Source organism: Apis mellifera, linkage group LG12, assembly GCF_003254395.2.
Source record: "Apis mellifera strain DH4 linkage group LG12, Amel_HAv3.1, whole genome shotgun sequence".
NCBI classification, from domain to species: domain Eukaryota; kingdom Metazoa; phylum Arthropoda; class Insecta; order Hymenoptera; family Apidae; genus Apis; species Apis mellifera.
The window spans coordinates 95,831-114,041 of record NC_037649.1 but is presented as its reverse complement, the minus strand read 5'-3'; the positions used below and the strand labels follow the sequence as shown (position 1 = coordinate 114,041).

The 18,211-nt window shown below is 46.0% G+C and overlaps 1 protein-coding gene across 17 annotated transcripts in view; it reads right to left on the bottom strand.

The window, feature by feature from the left end:
* The window catches only part of LOC410353 (CUGBP Elav-like family member 4), a 530,632-nt gene that overhangs the window by 462,811 nt on the left and 49,610 nt on the right, over positions 1–18,211 (bottom strand). For 14 of the 17 annotated variants that reach the window (XM_016915455.2, XM_026444465.1, XM_006557607.3 and 11 more), the window contains exon 2: positions 14,736–14,818. In XM_016915455.2, coding sequence (XP_016770944.1) covers positions 14,736–14,818 — 83 coding nt within the window. Of the gene's footprint in view, positions 1–10,010; positions 10,237–14,735; positions 14,819–18,211 lie in introns of those variants that run through there. The other 3 variants (XM_006557611.3, XM_016915463.2, XM_016915459.2) reach the window with 3 other exon arrangements.

Sequence of the window (18,211 nt, the reverse complement as noted above, 5' to 3'; positions counted from 1 at the left end):
CGTCGTGTTTTGAGAAATTGTCAAACATCAAGTGTCGCCTGAAAAGGCGAATCGAGAGCGTAATGGAATTTCATAGCTCGCAAGCCCAGCCGAACAATTTCTCTGCTTATTAGTCGCGTTTCCGCGCGTTCCGTCCATTTTCCGGGAGACAGAGCGAGCGTGGTGGGGGAGAATTGTCGGTTGATTCGCTTTTAACGCGATAAATCCCCGCGTCTTTCCGCGGGCGCAGAGACGTTAAATAAACTGGTCGAAACGAAATTTGGGTGCGCGGGGCGCGGGGCCTGGGCGCCGGGGGCGGCCGCTCGGGCAAAAGTGTCTTTGATTTCCGGAACGAGCGGCGAGGGGGAGAGGGGGAGGAACAGAGAGGGAGGGAGAGAGAGAGAGAGTTGGCGCGGGAATGGCGCTTCATTGTTGCCCGCGCAAGTACGCAATTAATTTCTGTCTGCGTTCGCCGCGGGGGAATGCAAATACGCGGGGAGATTTTGCCGGAGTAATTCGGAAGTGGCGTGGTATACCGCGCGCATTATGCCGCTTTCCTCCTCCCTTCCTCCTCGCTCCACCCTTCCCCGTTTCCCTGTTTCGAAACGCCCGTCATTTCGCTCTGTCCACGCACGCGGACATGGAAACGCGTGACGAGCCCGATTATCGCCCTATCAACCTTCTCGCCAAAGATCGCCAAAGATAATTGTCGATAATGCGCTCGAGATATTGGAAAGAATATTGGTCGAAAATTGTCGGCGAAGGAGGAACGTTTAAACCTATTACACGGTAATTGCACGGTGACGCTTTTTCTTCTTCTTCTTTCTCTCTTCTCTTTTGCCCTCCCTGACAACATTTTTCAAAGAGAAAATTAGCATGGTACAGTGTTTGTGCCTCGTGCACAACCTACCGTCCATAAATTTAAATGGTCAAGTATATTTTGATAAGCTGAATACGATTTACATGTAAACACGTGCAAATCTGTATACACATTTTCCCCCGACGTGGGAAAGGGAAAATTTCTAGCTCGGCGTTTAAAAATACTTTGACCGATCCGATTAACGCACGATCGAGGAGACGCATCGATCGAAAAATATCATTACGATAGCGGGAAATGGGATTCTTGGGATGGAAAAGTTTCTTTTCTATTCTAAAATATTCGATTCGATATCGTTTATAAGCGTCTCCTCTACTCCTTTAGCTAGCCCTCTCCTTTCCTCCTGTCGGGGAAAACCAACAACGTCGTTTCTTTCCGACGTTACTCATTTCCGGGCCGATCCCCGTCACAAAGGGAGCACGTTCCCCGCTTAGTCGAGCGTTGACGAACAGTTGGAATTTAAAGGGGAGGCGAGCAGCGATGGCCGCACATACATAGCGGTGGTTCTCGATTGAAATTCATGGGGAAACGAATTCGTGGTTACGCGGCGTGAGAGATAAGGAACAATCCTGGAAATACACGCGACCCAGTTTCCAGTCCGCATTCGTTACGGATAGGTGACGCTCGAACGGCCCTTTCACGAGAGTCCAGGGTTGATGTCTCTCGTACAACCGAGAGGTGCCTTACAGTCACGGATACCGGCTCGTTCCCGAAGCGTTACATCCGCAAATTGTATCGCTAATGCAACCCCAACATCTTACCCCCGAGTTGCGCGCCCATCCTCCTTTCAACCGCTGGTTCAACGTAACCACCACCACCACCACCACCTTCGCGCCGCATCGATTTTCGAGCGTGTGCGTTGTCGCGTGCTACTTCTGCGAATGAATGTTATTTTATGGCCCGGTTTGCCGCATGTTTAAGCGGAATGAATCCGCAATCAAAGTAACTTCCATGCAGATGCAAATTGGTAAGCGGCACGATAATCGGCGAAACGTGTGTGCGTGATGCCTCGATTAACGCTTTCTCGTCCCTCGGTTTAAAATTTACAATCGTGCGTATTATCATTTCTAGTATAATTACGCCGTGTTCCTACATACGTACGAGTGTAAATAATACGCTTCCACCAATTGCAATTGAACGCGCCGCCAAATTTATTACGATTTATTAAGTACGAACCGCGCGCTAATTTAACGATACATCTCTCTCTCTCTCTCTCTACATTTTCGATACGAATTTTCCGCCTGCTTATCGATCGATGACCATTATTTTTCTCCTCTCCGCGTTTTCTCCAGAGGAAGCAGCAGAAATTATCATATCTCGCGTATAAATTGGATTTATCATCCGTCAAGTAGATATTTTTATTTTCTTTTTTAAAATGAATTTCTTCTCTCTCTCTCTCGATATTATTCCATCGGCAATGGAATGGTATTTCGATCGCGTGTATAAAAGAGGGAAGGATTTTTGGGACGCGACAAATAAATATCGAGGACGAAGATCGTCGATTAAACGTGGCCACGGGTTGAAGAGCATTATATGTATACGTATATACATATATATATATATATGGTACACGAAACGGAGAAAATAATTTAATTTGAAAGTAAAAACGGTGATCCGCTTTGCAAGTCTGATGGTGGCCCATTGTTTCCGAGCGCCACTAAGAATATCCTTCTCCTCTCTCGAATGTGTCCGCTTTTCTTCCCTCTCTCCCTCCCTCTCCCTCCTCGCCCTTCGACCGACGTCTACCGTAGCCTCCTTTGTATAATCAAAACTCTCGAACAAATTTTCATATTGTTTGCGATTCAATTGGACAGGCAATTTCCGAGTCGTCTTTGAAAATATCTTCCCTCCTCGAGCGCCGTCTGCCCCGCCAACCTCTTCGCCACTTTCCCCCGTTTTCGCCCAAGCACACCGCAAAGCACACCACCTATACTTGGTCAATGGAAAACAAGCCGATGCCATTTATCTTGCCGATCGATATCGCTTCGTTATCGTCTCGAATCCAACTTTCTCGATTCGCGTGCTCCACACCCCCCTCCTCTGAGAAATCCTATCCTTTCCATCTTTTTCTCCATCTTTCTCCTCCCCTCTCCCGTCGTTTCGATAACGATCGTCGCTGTTCGCCAAATCGTCCTCGTTGAATAATGATTAAACAGTTTAAGCGAGATCGATATTTAACTACGTTACACGTGTGCTCTATCAATCTTTAACGAGATTCCGTCCCCGTTAAATTTAACGGAACATTCGCCCCACGGTATATATGCTTTTCCATTAATTTTGCAATTTTCCATTTTATCGTTATAAAGATTTAAGAATCCTTAATGAAAATTACCATTTATCCGTTTCGATTATTCACGATAAAGTCGTGATATACGTACGCACGCGTTGTTTCTTTTTTTCTTTCTTTCTTTTTTTATAAATTTCGAAACGCGTTACAACTGCGAGGACACAAAGGGAGAGATCCTTTGCAATTTTTCCCCCGACTTTTCGTTCCGAGGGGAAGGGAAGGGAACGGCGTAATAAAAACGCCGCTCGATTTAAATCTTTGTAACGTGTAGCGTACTAGTTGCATTTAATATATACGTATTTGCCTTGCATTCGGATCGTAGATAGCAAGTGTACCGATATGAAATCTCGGGGAACCGGGACCGTAGCTGTACTGTAGCCCAGTTGGTGCGAAGCCAACATCGACGACGCGAACGAAACGAGGGAAATATTCATAAAAACCGCACGTTGCACTTCCACGCTCTTGTTTTATTACTATAATTCATCCCCGCCGCTCCGCCTCCGTTGGGTATATCTCTTTGTCCGCGCTTTTCTTCCTTCCCCAAACGTGCAACAATTATTATATATTTTTAATCCACCGCTCCGACTCCACGCCGAAATTAAAATTAAAAATAGATAAGGGAAAATTGCGCGCGTGCGGAAATTTCCTCCTCCCGTTAAATAAAACACCCGATAATTATGCATCGCGTCGGCAGATAATCACTTCCCAGATAATTCGTCCAGATATGAGCAATGTGTGTGTTCACACACGCACACACACACAGAGATATATAGGAAAACGGATGGAAGGCGTCAAGGCGAATTCGTTTAATCCGTGGTTGTTGGAGCCGGTTATGTCGGAGGTTAGCCCGAAACAGGTTAAAGGGCATTATATAAATAACGGAAAGGATCTGGGAAAGCAGGTCGCGTTTCTCGCATTTTCTCGACCCTCCTGTGCGCCAGCCTGGACACGTCCCTCCTCTGACGGAAGGCAGAAGGAGAACCAGATTAGAACCCGACAATCAAGCCAATTATACACTCCGGTGACGCTGACCCAGCTCTCCTCTTCCGCCTCTGTGTCCACTATCTCTCCTTCTCTTCTCCACCTCCTTTCTTCCCCCGAAACCTACAAGATTCCTACAGGATCCTACTCTAACCTGTATTAAACTAGCGATCCTACTCTCCAGAAACTCATCAGACCTTCCGTAATCCCGATAGTAGACCCGAACGAATTGCTCGAGGAATTAGGCAGCTCGTACGAGGCACGTACGAAAGGTGTGTATCGAGGGGAGAGGGGAGGATCCCGTATCCTTTTCCTCATCTTCTTCGGTTACGCGAAACCAAATCAGCTGCGAGACGTAATTTAACGGATCTTGCATTCCCTCGAGCGAGAAGAAGTTAATACGATCGTCGTGCGAGGAGAATATCGTATCGAGAGGAGACACGATATCGTTGAAAATTACCGTTCGACGGAAAAGATCGATATATTGGGGAAATGGATCGTTTCGAAACGAACCTCTTTAAAAAAAAGGGAAGGAACGTGGCAGTTTAACTCTGTCATTTGACTTGCATGTGGGAAAAAGCGGATGAGGAGGAGGGAATGAAAGGAAAAGTGAAGAACCTTAACGGTAACCTCCTCAGAGACGTTCCTCCCTAGACGGGGAAGAAGGAGAGATCGGCGAGGGTCCGTGTCTAGAGATCTACGCCGAGCGGCAGATTGCAGCCCGGGCCTTTGGAGGATCATCAAATTAGCGGAAGAGTCTTTGAGGGCACCTCGTAGAGGTGGCCAACTTGGCTGGCTCGTCATACTCTCTCTCTCTCTCTCTCTCTGTCTCTCTTCGTTGGAATTATGCCCCCCTTCGCGACCTTTCCGCGAATGGAGTTGCAAACTTCTGCCTCCCTTCCAGGCGAAAAGAGACAGAAAAGCGGCGCATCGTACCCTCCGCTTTTTTCCCTTTTCCTTCCTTTCTTTCCTTTCTTCTCCCCCTCTCCTTCCCTCCTTCCTAATACCGCCTTCTTCTTTAGTGGCGGTGGGCACCACGCTAATGCCAACTGAATGCAACCGAAGAAAATTTCCTCTTGGGGACTTCAGTACCCAAAACGACTGAACCGAGAACGCTTTCCGCACCGTCTAGATATAAATGAGGGAACTTTGAAAAGCCGGCAAAGAAAAGACGTTAGAACGAAGCAGTTTCGGTAGTAGCCGAGTGTCGCTATGTGACTACGTTTATGTATCGTTGGAATAATTTCTCGAGTTGGAACGTCTCTTGGCTGTCTCATGTTTAATTCCTTCCCTCTTAACCAACTTTCAAAAACCGTGCACCGTCGATTGCCTGTTGTAACGTTTCGGTCAAACCGATCAACCGATTTTCATACCTTCTTTCCTTCTTTCTTTCTTCTCTGATATTCGATGATTTGTCGCGCGATTTATCTTGAAGCTCGATTAGTCGAACGACTATATTATAATTCCTCCAAGAGTAAAAGATCGTTGCAAGCTGAAAATGCTTTTTCACTTATATCGATTTCGGTTCCTAATCTTTGCTTCTCGTCGCTCTTCATCCTATTCTCGTTTCATCTCACCGAATAATTACATTCCAAATAACTGGAGAAGCTGGAGAAAAAAACGCATTTTCAGATTTAAAATATGTAGATTAGAGGACTCGTTCATAATTTATATTAATTGAATATTCAAAGATACGTTAGCTACGTAAAAATCGACAGCCTGGTTTAGCAGAAATATGCAAAATTACATGGAAACGTATTTTCTTTTCTCTTTAATATTTCAATTTTTAAACAAACGTATACACAACATCCTATTCGTTAGGTTGCCATCGTTTTAAATATCCCAAGCTTTAACGCGATCTGACGAGCGATCAATTTTCTAACTCCTTATATCTATCCACACGATGGGAAGAATGGAAGAAAATATAGAAACGTCGATCGAACGAACGGAAAATTTGGTCTTGTAACGGGCTGGGTTCGGCGCGATATTTTTAACTCGAGGTGGATACGCGGTGGCCGCGTGCGAATATACAGCGTCGCTGTACACTTGTTAAATGCACGTACGCGGAGAATACACAGAGAAAACGCGTGAATGTTTTATCGCAAGTTAGCCCTTTGCTTCCCTCCATGCAATTTATTCCCAAACCCGTATGTCTGGCCTGTGCAGAAACTAGGGCAGAAACACAAAGCCTGGCCACTGGCTGAACGAGATACCGAGTAACAATGCCTAAACGCACAAGGGAAGGACGCCTTTTACGCCCTTCCCTCGTTCATAGGGAACCGGTTGACCTATCGTTGATAAAATTGTAAAATCTCGAATATTTTTTTCCACTTTACTTCATCCTTCGTCCCTGCTTTGTATGGACGTTATGCAAAAACCTTTTAGACCCATATTCAAATTAGATACGTATATATGAAAAAACTTTTCCCATCGCGCGGCTTTTTATCGATTCATTAAAACCGTTTTCCCGAGGAAAAGATATTTTTCTCCTCGGGAGGATCTACGCCCTCCCTCTTTTTTTCAAACTTATTATCGATTTTATTAGAAATTATCGGAGCGCAAAACGAGTAACGAGCCTGTCCTGGGGAGAATATTCCATCCATTTTTTTGGAAACAAATCACATATGATATTTTGTAATCGAAATATAATCGACTACGAGCACACCGGTATCGGATTATAAATAATGCATCATATATTCGCAGCAGCACACATCTCGAATTTGCCACGTATAAATCCACGTCTATTAAACGAGAAATATTATATTTCCCGATCAAGCAAGTAATCTTCGATCGAAATTCACGATCGTTCGATGACGATTCCCTTCGATCATCTTTCTGACGATAATTTTAATTCGAACGAGGAACGAGAAGAAGAACGGCAAAGGAGATTCCTTTCGAAAGTAAAGGCGAACGAGATGTTAACCGGCCTGTCTCGATCGTGTAAATGTTTAGATTGGACACGTGCTGGCAACGCGCGATCGCGAGATGATTTAAGCAAATTCCCGATTCGACGAGAAGAAAATGGTGGAGGAAATTCTGCTCGAACGCGTGGGTGGGGAACAATCGGGCGGGAAGATTAACGATATTCGAAGCGTTTATCGATATATAGCCGCCAGTCGTCGTGAAAAGTCATCTTCCAGCTTTGGACGGAGGATGAATTTACGTATTATCGGGACGAACGGATATTCTATTCTATTTCGAAGCGAGTTTACGAGTATCGTAAATGTCAAGAGCGCGACGAGCGCTCACGTTTTAAATATAATATTTCGTGACGATAAAAGATACAGGCGTAGGTTACGAGGAGGGAATATTTCCTAGGAAAATTGCATTCCAAATTCATTATACTCTAAATATACAAAAACTTTGCCTCTAAGAGAGATTTGTTGCGTTGGAAATACGTACTCGCGAAAGTACGTGTAATATTTTACCAGAGAATTATTACTATGTTTATTTATCGCACGCCTTGACCCACGAAACTTGCCATAAATATAAGATAGCGATCTCGCATCACTACAGAAATACGAATGAAGCGCGAACGAGCAAAAGTACCGCGTATAATAATATTTTCAGTCGTAGTTGATAAGTCGACGGTAATTCGATTCGTTATTTACATTGTTTCGAACACACTCGCTCCTCTCAACGGAAAAATATCTCGCGCTTTTCTTAAATCGTAAGATTTAAAAGGAGGAGCGAACGCTTCTTCTCTACGCGGTAAATTTCTTCTTTACTTCCTTTTTCCCTTCCTTTCCCGCGTCTCATACCCGTTCCAACGTTAGCAGCCGTGACTTTTCCTCAACGATGTATTTTATTATCCTCGCCGGCAGCGAGGAATCAAGTTCTCGACACTTGGCGGCGGAGGAAAATAAGTTTTAGTTCGCGTCCTTGTTTGCTCTAGCATCACTCCGGCGAGGAGTTTCGCGCGATTCCTATTTTCCGCATCTCGATGTTTTCCACGACTACACCGAGGCAAATAAAGTTTCCCCGATCCGGAGAACCGGGTGCGCGCCAGGGCGAGTCCGCAACGAGGGGGGGAGGGAAAGTCGATCCCCGATTCGAGGGATCGTGGCCGCGACGACATCGCGATTTCTCGCGAGGAGGGGCTCGCTCCGATCAAACTTCCAAAAGTGGGACGTTATTTCTCCCCCGTAAAAAACGCATTCAATTTCCGTCTCGTCGTGTTCCTCCCCTCTCCTCCAACCCTCAGGCAATACCGTATCGATATCAAAAGTTGCCGCCATCTCAAGAACACAGTGTATAATTCGAATTTAAACGAGAAAGCGCCGCTGATCGATCATCGCGGATAATTTCTCCCACTTGGAAAAGTTGGAGACCGAAGAAACGAAGGAGTCGATCGAAACGTGGGAGGGAAAAAAGGGGGGAAATTAGAATTTCTGTATCGCGATAAAAAGGAAAGAGGCGATCGAAACCGGCTCGGTCCCGTTGTCATCGAGGATAAAAGCACTTTGACGTCACCATTATCAAACGCTCCAAGTACGAGCGGGCGGAATCGAGGCCCGTTCCCTCGGGGGAACGGTCCATTCCGAGTTAAAGCGCACCACCACCACCACCACGTTCGCGTCCGTCACAGTGATCCCGCAGAATCAAAGCTCTCTGCAAATTGGCGTGCCTGATCAGGTCAGTAGGAAGACTGACCCTTTATCGACGCGTGGAATTTTCAATTTGCCCCGAGTACACGTTTCCACCTCGCCTCTTTCCAATTACACGAGAGAGGACAACGCGATTACACGCGGGGTCGTCGTCGTCGTCGTCGGTGCAAACGGCTCCCTATATACACGTACACATATATAGCATGTAAAAAGGTCGCGGCTCTTACTCTCTCTCCCCCCTCGTTCTCTCTCGCCTCGGCTCGAATCGGACCATCGCCGTTAGAGTCGATAAGCTCTATCGCTGCTTCATCATTTGCATCACAATTGGATAGGTCGTCCGGTATCGTCATCCACGATCGTCGGCTCGATGGATATGCCGGCGCATTCTCAAAGGGAAAAGGGCTTCCTTCCTTCCTTCGCTTCCCACGCACCCGTGCACCTCGTTCGAGCTTTTATCGCGTGCCCGCCCTCTCTCTCTCCTCCATCTCCCCCCTCCCCGCGCGCACATTCTGCACGGCATCCCGTCATGCTCTCCACCCGCCAACTTGAGAGCCCTAATTAAATTCAGTCTGGGTACTCTTACCGAGCGCGGTCCATCGTTCATTAAGCGACGGATCAAAGCGATATTCCCGTAAAGTAGTTCCACTTTGTGGCGAGGGAGGACCCCGCCTCCACCTATCCCTTACCTTCCCTTTCACCCCCCTCTCGCGGATATAGCAGCCTTTGCTTTCACACGCGTCAATCCTCCAACGCAACAGCGTTCCAATCGTTAATCGATACCTTCTTCTTCTTCTTCTTTCTTTGATAAGAAAGATGCTCGTTTGTTACAACTCGTCACGGATATGAATCATGTAAAGAATATGAAAATGGTTTTAGGTGTATCGTGAAGAGAGACGACAGAGTGTTGAACAGCGCGAGAAATATATTAATAGATGGTTCGAGACAAGTATTTACGTACAGTTGGCGATATATTATTTTGCTAGTTTCGCATTAGCGCGAGAATACCTGGCACGATTAATGGCGTTCGAATGAGCCATACAAGGCAACGACTCGCAGCTGTTACACACTGAACCACGGTGAATAATTAGCGGCCATAGTAATTTCCCGATCGTTAATAATCAAGCATTACGCGCATGTATATATATATATATATATCTATATCTGTAATAAAATGAAAAGCAAACGCGCGGTTTGGAGGATCGGATAAGGAGCGTTGCCACGTTTCAACGCGATTAAAACGCGGGCTTGGCGGGAGGAATGAAAGAAATAAAGTGCGTACCGTGGTGAATTCGTCGTAGAGGTAGGAAATCTCCGGATAACTTATAAAATCGACCATGGTGGCGCAGCGTGAACGCGTGCGTGAAACCAAATTATCACCGTCGCCGTAGAGTGGAGGAGCAACAGGCACGATAACACTTGATAAACGATCGTCGCAACAATGGCGAGATGCAAAAGTGTGCGATCGACCCCGACCAGGTCCACTCGAAACTATAAGACAAAATATTTGAATATACCGGCTACTGCGCAGAATCACTATATATATACATGTACCAATACATATATATATATACACAGGGTTCACTTCACAAACACTTGGCGCGATTTATCCAAAAGAAGAAAGAAGAATCGAGGGATCCGCACTCGCGCGAGCATTCCTCCTCCTCCTCCTCCTCCTTCTTCTCAGAAAGAAAGAATCGGTGGACGATTCACACGGCACTGAAACACGTTTCGATACGCGAGAATCACTCGTCGATTCGGTCCGCGCGCACCAATTTCGCCGGGATTGATACGTGCCAACTCCGGCGAAAGCGAAGGAAAGAATGGGAACAAAGAAAGGCACGGAAGGGCGCGTGTATAACCGCGACTGGCTTATTCTCAGGGCCGTATCGCGCGAGCAAGGGTCCACGAGGCAGCCACGAGGGTAGAAATGGGCGGCTTTATGCGCAGACGGCAGATAAAACAGGGGCGAGAGATGTGCGTATGTAGAGGAGACGAGGACTCGCGAGCCCGCGCTTGCGAACGAAAGCACAAGGGAGAGTAAGCTCGGTCACTGAGGCGTCGCCACTCGGCTCGCTTCCTCCGGAGTGACTCCCTCCTTCACTTCTAGTCCCCTACCATTTCCATTCCATCCCTCCTTAACCTTCTCCTCCACCTTCTTCTTCTTCTTCTTCTTCTTCTTCTTCCTTCGCGTCTTTTACCTCGCGAAAACGACCCCTCGTCGCGAGGCGTAACCACGGAAAGTTTCCCGTAATTGTTTGATAGCCGCCGTTCCAACCGACGCCTCCTCCCACAATCGTTACATAATAATTATATAATGCAACCGATCTTCGATGGTGAAGTCGTAAAATTATTACGAAAGATGGAATGGACGAAAAGAAAATAAGAATAAGTCGATCGTAATTTAGTCGGGACACGCTGTTGCATCCACCCTAATAGTTTTGGTATCTTAGTTGGATAAGAGCGGAATTAAAATAACTGGCGAGCCAAGGAATTCAGCTGAAATGGACGGGTCGAGGACGGATAGGAACTGCTATCGAACTGAAAAATTACACGCGCGTGAATCCTCCGCGGCGCTTAATGAATTACGAGTAACGAGAAGCGTGGAAATCGCGGAAATTTCATTGGACTGGGGGAGGGGGAAGGCACAGGTGCACGCCAAAGTTGCAAAAACTTCGTTAGGGAGGAATGCAAACAATGCCCGGTCCGAGTCGCTCGCCTCCCTTTCCCTCCCATTTTTTACTCCCCTCCCCCGCCTTTGTACGCGCGCATATCGTTTTCCTCGTGGAAATTCGTTTCTTCTCCTTCGAGGGCAAACCCCATAGAGCAATTACACCCTCGTAAATCGGGACGCCAATTTGTCAATCCGTCCTCCTCCTTCTGAATTTCATCGTGCCTTATCGCGTCCCTCTAACCTGTTCGCTACTTAACCCCGATCCTGAATTTCGACGTGGCTTTTCGATCGTGGCCGAGAACCGGCGATTAGTGGATTTCCTAAGAAACCATTACCTCGAGGATGCGTATTTCGTGATTCGTAGAATCGAAATACGAACAAATTTCTCTCTTCAAAATTCTTCTTCTTCTTTTCTATTAGGAAAAACGATGCACAATATATTTTAAAGGATTTTCGCGTAAATAATTATATTCACAGAATTAATATCGTATTGAATTTTTGCGCAAGTTTTATTTTTCTTCGTTTCGAGTTATTTAAATTTGTATCCGTATATATTTTCGTTCGTTGCGAATATCGTCGATCCTCTGGCGAGAAAAAAAAGTTAAATAAAGAAACTCATATTTCCGATCGAATTCACCATGGGAATTTTTCTGTCGCCGGCAAAATACCAGTGAACACCAGTAACATCTGGTGATCTGTTAATGTTGGGGTCGGCTAGACCAACATTGCAGCCAAGACGGAGGCCGAGCTTACGAGCAAAGCAAATAAACAGGAATTAAATCTGGAAGGCTTTATCGCGGACGTTCCGACATTTCTGTATAAAATTATATATATATACATTATATAATGTAAAGTAATATAAAGATATCAAAGGAAAGGATATATATATACTCGATCTTTGATTTAAAAATATCGGAAATTTGTTCCGATTCATGTAACTATAATTTATCCAAAACGAAATTCTTTCCCTTTCATTAGTAACCTAATAGATTTGATTCGTTCTTTTTCTTCCTTTTACGAGAATTTCGTACGAATAACAATTATGCTCCATTTAGCAAATGGAAAGAACAGCGCGAAGAGATCAACGCGTCTTTTATTCGAGCCGACTTTCCTCCACTCTAATCTACAGCGAAATTTAATCTCGTCCCCTTTTGACGCGCGAACTTTGGAAAAAAAAAACGAATGATCCAGAGAATCGTTTAATCCAAAGTTTCGCGTTTAAGATTAAGTTTTGGTTCGACGTAACGGAATAGGCGGAGCGATTCGTCGAAGAATCGTCGCAAGTTCTGGCCAGAGGCAGAACGGGACGTTACAAGTATCGCGATAACGGGCGGAAGCGGGATACGAAACAGTACTTTCTTTCGAGGTTTCGCGTGAGCGTGAACAAGCGCGTGCGCACGTGCAACGATCGCTTCCGCGGTAAGCGTGGGCTAAGTATAGCCGGTTAGCCACGGGCATTGTTATTGCTTGCACAGCGGGAGCTGTTCAGCTTGCGATCCCTGTTTATCAAGGGTTCGCCGCTTGCTCGAGTTATGGTCTCAGGTGCGTTCGAATATTACAACTTGCCACGGTCTCGATTGGCAAACGTTCGATGTCCGAATCGTTCCCCGACTGGAATTCTTCCCACGGAATTCTCCCTTTTATTTCCGGCCGTGAACAATCGATCGATCGCCAAGATTTAATCCTCTCATCGTTCTCGATCGTAATTTTCTTCTTCCCACCGAAACACGAAATTTCGAATAATACAATCCCGTATAACGAAATCGATATTGGAATGTATCTTTGTCGGAAAAATTATTTCGAGAGAGAATCAAACAAGATTTTTTTCTACGTAGGTAAAAATATAATAGGGATCGTCGATGGAAGAAGATTCTGGTTCTGGGGAACGAAGCGTGGAAAATAAAAATGTCAAAAATGTGGAAACGTGGACGTCGATGGACGCTCGTGGGAACGGTGGGAAGCAATTGAAGAGGATTTTTCTTTCGTGTTTGGTCAGCCCGGGCGTATGGGCGTAGGAGCGGCAAAAGTGCGTCCGTGTACGCGCGTCCGCCTCTTCATAAAGTCATAACTCAGCCAAACCCCCGGCACATCTCTCGGCATAACATTTAAAACGATTTCCGCTGGCAGCGGTGCCAAGACCGGAGCTGCGTTGTTTCGGGGATAGATTAACGAAACATAACGCCAGTACTCGCTACGGACTTCCAAGGGGTAGGTTGGATAATGGGAAGGGGCGTGTTGGCACTGCTCTGGCAGTTAAGCAGTGTTCAGTGCCGGCACTTGTACTCTTCAGCCCCCACGGCTACGATCGATGCAAATTTTTACGAGAACTATGCTCCATTTCGTCCGAAAACATCCTACGAACCGGATCATTCCGTTCCAACTTACCTTTGCCACACCGAAACAGCTCACCGTGCGATCGATCAAAGGCTGAGAGAGAAAAATTTTAATTTCGTCTTGGATATTCCAAATTTTCCAAAAAATAATCCTTTATCATTACTTCTCGATACCCTGATTCCTCTCGATATTCTTGGATACGATTACAAGTAAGCTTGGGGAGGGGGGACTTTAATAGTGAAAAAAGGAAATTCTCGCGTTGGAGGGGAAGAAGAACGGGCATGGCCATTCCTGGCATTTGTAGAAAGTCCGATGATACATCGCGGACTGTACGCGCCCCCTGCACTCCTTTCGACTCTCACTCCACTCCCTTCCTAACTACCCTTTCGGCGTTAAGAGATTAACTTGTCACGCCGGCCCATTTTAATATTCCGGATCGCGGGCTAAATCGCCAGAATTTGCCTGGAAAGCGGCATACGGCCTCGCCAGCGATAAGTATCCGTTAACGTCACTGCACAATTTCCTTGCTCCACTTTCCCTTCTCCTTTTTCTCGTATAGAATTCGTACTGGAATTCTCTCACGCGCGTTCGATGGCTATTCGATCAACCGTACTCCAAAGAAGAGGAGGAGGAGGAGGGAGTATTAAAACGGACGACGAATTGTTATTTTACGATTAACTCTTATCCGATTATCTCTATTTATCAATCCGTAATTCGGCTCAACGAATCTTTAGCAATCTGCGGCCAACGGTTGAAAATTATTGTTCTCGTTTCTAATAGGATATCGATAAAAAATAGGACGGTAGATTAAATTATGTAAAACTAAGATTTAAAAGTGACACCGGTTTTTGATTCATCTCCTGTCAAATACACGTGCGGAAGAACAGGATTCGGGAAAGATACGATGATGCTGTACTCAGGTAAAATGAGTCGTTTCACCGGAGTGGAAGAGGCCCGAAAGTAGGTAAATTGTGTTCTAAATGCGTAGTAAACACTTACCCCTGGTAAAGTCCGCTTCTCATGCAGAGCGTTCTGGGCACTGATTGCGCTGTCACGACTATAGTAGGTGAGAAATGCACAGCCTGAAACATAGGAACGGAAAACGGAGGAACGATTAATCAAAAACGGAACGAGATTTTGCCGGATTCTCCTTTCCTTTCTATCGATCCACGCAAAACGATAACCTTTTTTTAATACTCAACGCATCGATTAAGGGGGAATTGGAATCGGAATAGCAGACCGAGTTAACCGAGTTAATCGAGTGGTTCTTTCCCCTCGAAGCAACGCGCGAGTATCGGCATTCGCACCATCGTCGTAAAATTAATTTTCCAAAACGGCCGAGAGGAAGGGGGGGAGGGCGGTTTAAGAACCGAGGCCGGTATAGCGGGTTAAAACGATGGTAATTAACCCTAGAATTGGACGGTGGCTGAACCAGACCATTATCGGCTATCGCACTGTCGAGCAAACCTCCTGGAACCGCCTTCCTATCGGTCTCAGGATTTATTCAAAGGGCCTGTTCTCCCTATCTGATCGTCATTTGACTATCTCAACACACCGAGATGGATGTAGGCGAGCACGCGCGGCGCAACACTCGTGGACGGAACTCGGCCCGAGATCACTTACTATTTACGACGCGACATTATCGCGACTCGCCCGATACCCTTCATCCGTCTATAATCACCGCCGGCCACGGACACGGAATCCATTAACCACTGCTCCTCCAGATAATCGCGAGTACGCGTTCATCCATCCTCTACTTTTCTCTCCCCGACCTATAAATACGTTGTACGAGTTAACTCGCGCTCTTAACCTCCGTTTCTCAACCGAGATTAAAATTTCCAGTTTTTCCTATTTAGAGTATTTCGCAATTATGCAACGACGAATACGTTTAAACGATTCCAAAGTAAAAATAGTATTAGAGGCTTTAATTTTTTCTCTCCCTCTACCGTTTGAGTTTAAAAGGCGAAGCGTAAAGATGGAATCTGTTCGAATATTTTCGTGACCGGCTGGGCACACCCACGTTAAGTCGATAGTTATTCGAATTAAAGCACCGTGACATTAATCTCGGCTCGACCGGAGATCACCACCTTCGTGTCGCGAAATCTTTCGAGCAGTAAACAAAACAAGCTCGTCGCTCGCATGCGAAATTCCAATCGATCCCTTTCACACGCCTTTTAATCTCGGAGGATGCAATTTCCACGCGATAGCAGGTGGAGTAACGCTTCCTCGAACGAAGAATTGCCTCGTCGCGGGCCAGAAAACGAGAAAGAGCAAGAGAAAGAAAAGAGAATCGCGAAATGACGGGACGAGAAAGGATGCACGATTGCTCCGTTCTAATTTTTCAACCGCGGATCCCCCCTTGGTTCGTCTACCTCGAGTGACGACGAAGGGGGATTGAGGGCATACACCAAGTCCAATCTAAGCCGAATCTAAGCTGGGGTGAAAGCTGGGGCGAGGCGGAGAGGAGGGCGCGTTAAAGAAGAAGCGGGGTAGAAAAGTTTGCCACGAGGGGTCGTCGCCTGCGGCCGGTCACGCCAAGCGTTCCGCTGTCGGATACGTCCGACTTTCCCATCCCTGCCCCGCTGCCGGGAATGGAGCGAAATATTTATAAACATCGGCCGGCGCTTATCTTAATTGCATTGGGACAGGTCGCAGCACGCTCTTATTCTCTCCGCGGCTAATATCCATCGGGAATAGAAAAGTTGGCGAGCCCTGCGGGGCTTCCAGGCGAATTAGCTTCCGTCGCGTATCAAGAACAAGGGGGGAGGGGGTCGACCTTTTCTTCTTCCGACCCTAGGAAGCGAGCTTCCTGTCCTTTGCCTCGAATCAAATCTACGGATAACCCCGCAAGCCATGTACGAATTCCAAGAGAGAGGCGATCTACTTTCGCGAAATTTACATTTATCGGATTTCGCTTTCCCGTTTCTTTTCGAACCTATTTCAACCCTCTCCTTCGTCGACAAACGAGCTTTTTCAAGGCCCGGAGGACAGACGGACGGAGGAGCGTCCGTAAACGCGCGGCCGGCTAATTTGGAATTCGGGACGGGGAAGGGAAGGGCGGAGGAAAAATCGGCCCCGTTTCGATGACACACTTTATATTCCCTTAATTTTCATATCGCGGTGTATTTGTCTATTTGGCACTACTTTTTTGGCTTCCTTCGAATACATTTGGATTCGAAAGCCCCGGGGATACAAGTGCCAACTTCCACTCTTGCCAGATCCTACCCAACGTTCCCGAAGAATCGGGTTCAAGCGAAAACTATATTAGAAAAATGCTGAAAAGAGAGGTATTAAGAATTCTCGCTCGTTGGCGTGACGGCGCTCGTCGAGATTATTAAGCGAGCAAACAGATTTATTCCTACTTTCGGACGGATTTATCCCAGATTCGATTTATTAATCGTCCCATTACAAATTTACGCCCCCCACTTTTATATCGTTTCGAAACAACAGAAATTGATCCTCCGTTGGCATCCTTTTCGATAAAAAGATCGTCCGTTCCAAGAGTCGTTAAACGCGTCGCTTGAAGTAATCGGCCAATTGAAATCGAGGATGTACTTTCGAATTTCGTTCTTACGAAGAAATATTTGGAAAAGATATTCCTTCGATTAGAAAGAAAGAAATCGATTCGACCATCGTTTCATCGATTTATCTCCCTTCGATCCTATTATCTTTTTTCACTCCCGGATTGATATCGGCGAGAGGGAAAAGGAAGCAGCACGCTGCTTGAAATTCGTACCCGATTCTTTATTCACGCACGTTCGAACGTTCCCCGGAATTTCAGAAATTACTCCGTGTGTTTGTAGCGCGATCGCGTTCTGAATTTCAAACCCCTCCAATGTTTATCGCTGGAAAAGATCGACTTATCAATCACGACTGTCCTTGATTTTACGTTACCGCGCGAGGGGAAAAATCGTTACCCTCGTTTCCCGCCATTTCTAAAAAAATTTATTCCCGTCGAGTTATTCGAGACAGGATACTTGTAACGAGGCATTAAAACGAGAAGGACAAGCGAGTCGGGACGTATTATCTTTCGAGACGTCAGAAAAGTCAGATATTCCGCGACGCTCCAACAAGATATCTTCGTTAAGGTATGTATTCGAGGATAACTTTTTATTGTTCGTGCAACTCTTCCCAAATAAGAAATAAGAATTATATAATAATAACCGAGAAACGAATCTCGTTGCTTTATAATAGTAATAAAAAATATGGGGAAAATCGTACGATCCAATATAGTCGAGGCGACGATAGGGGCGAATTTACCGATTCGATTATTTCGTTGCGAAGCATGGCGGATTTATTGCGTCCTATAGCGGCAAAAAGCATCGTCCTGTATTATGCAGCCGTTGCAACTCGCGTATCTCGCCGCTACTTAATTTTCGTTACGCGAATCTAATTAATTCAATTGGGATTAATTATCCAGCGGTAGGAGGCACCGATATTGCTGGTCCTCAACGCGGGAGAGCAATTTGTAGGAC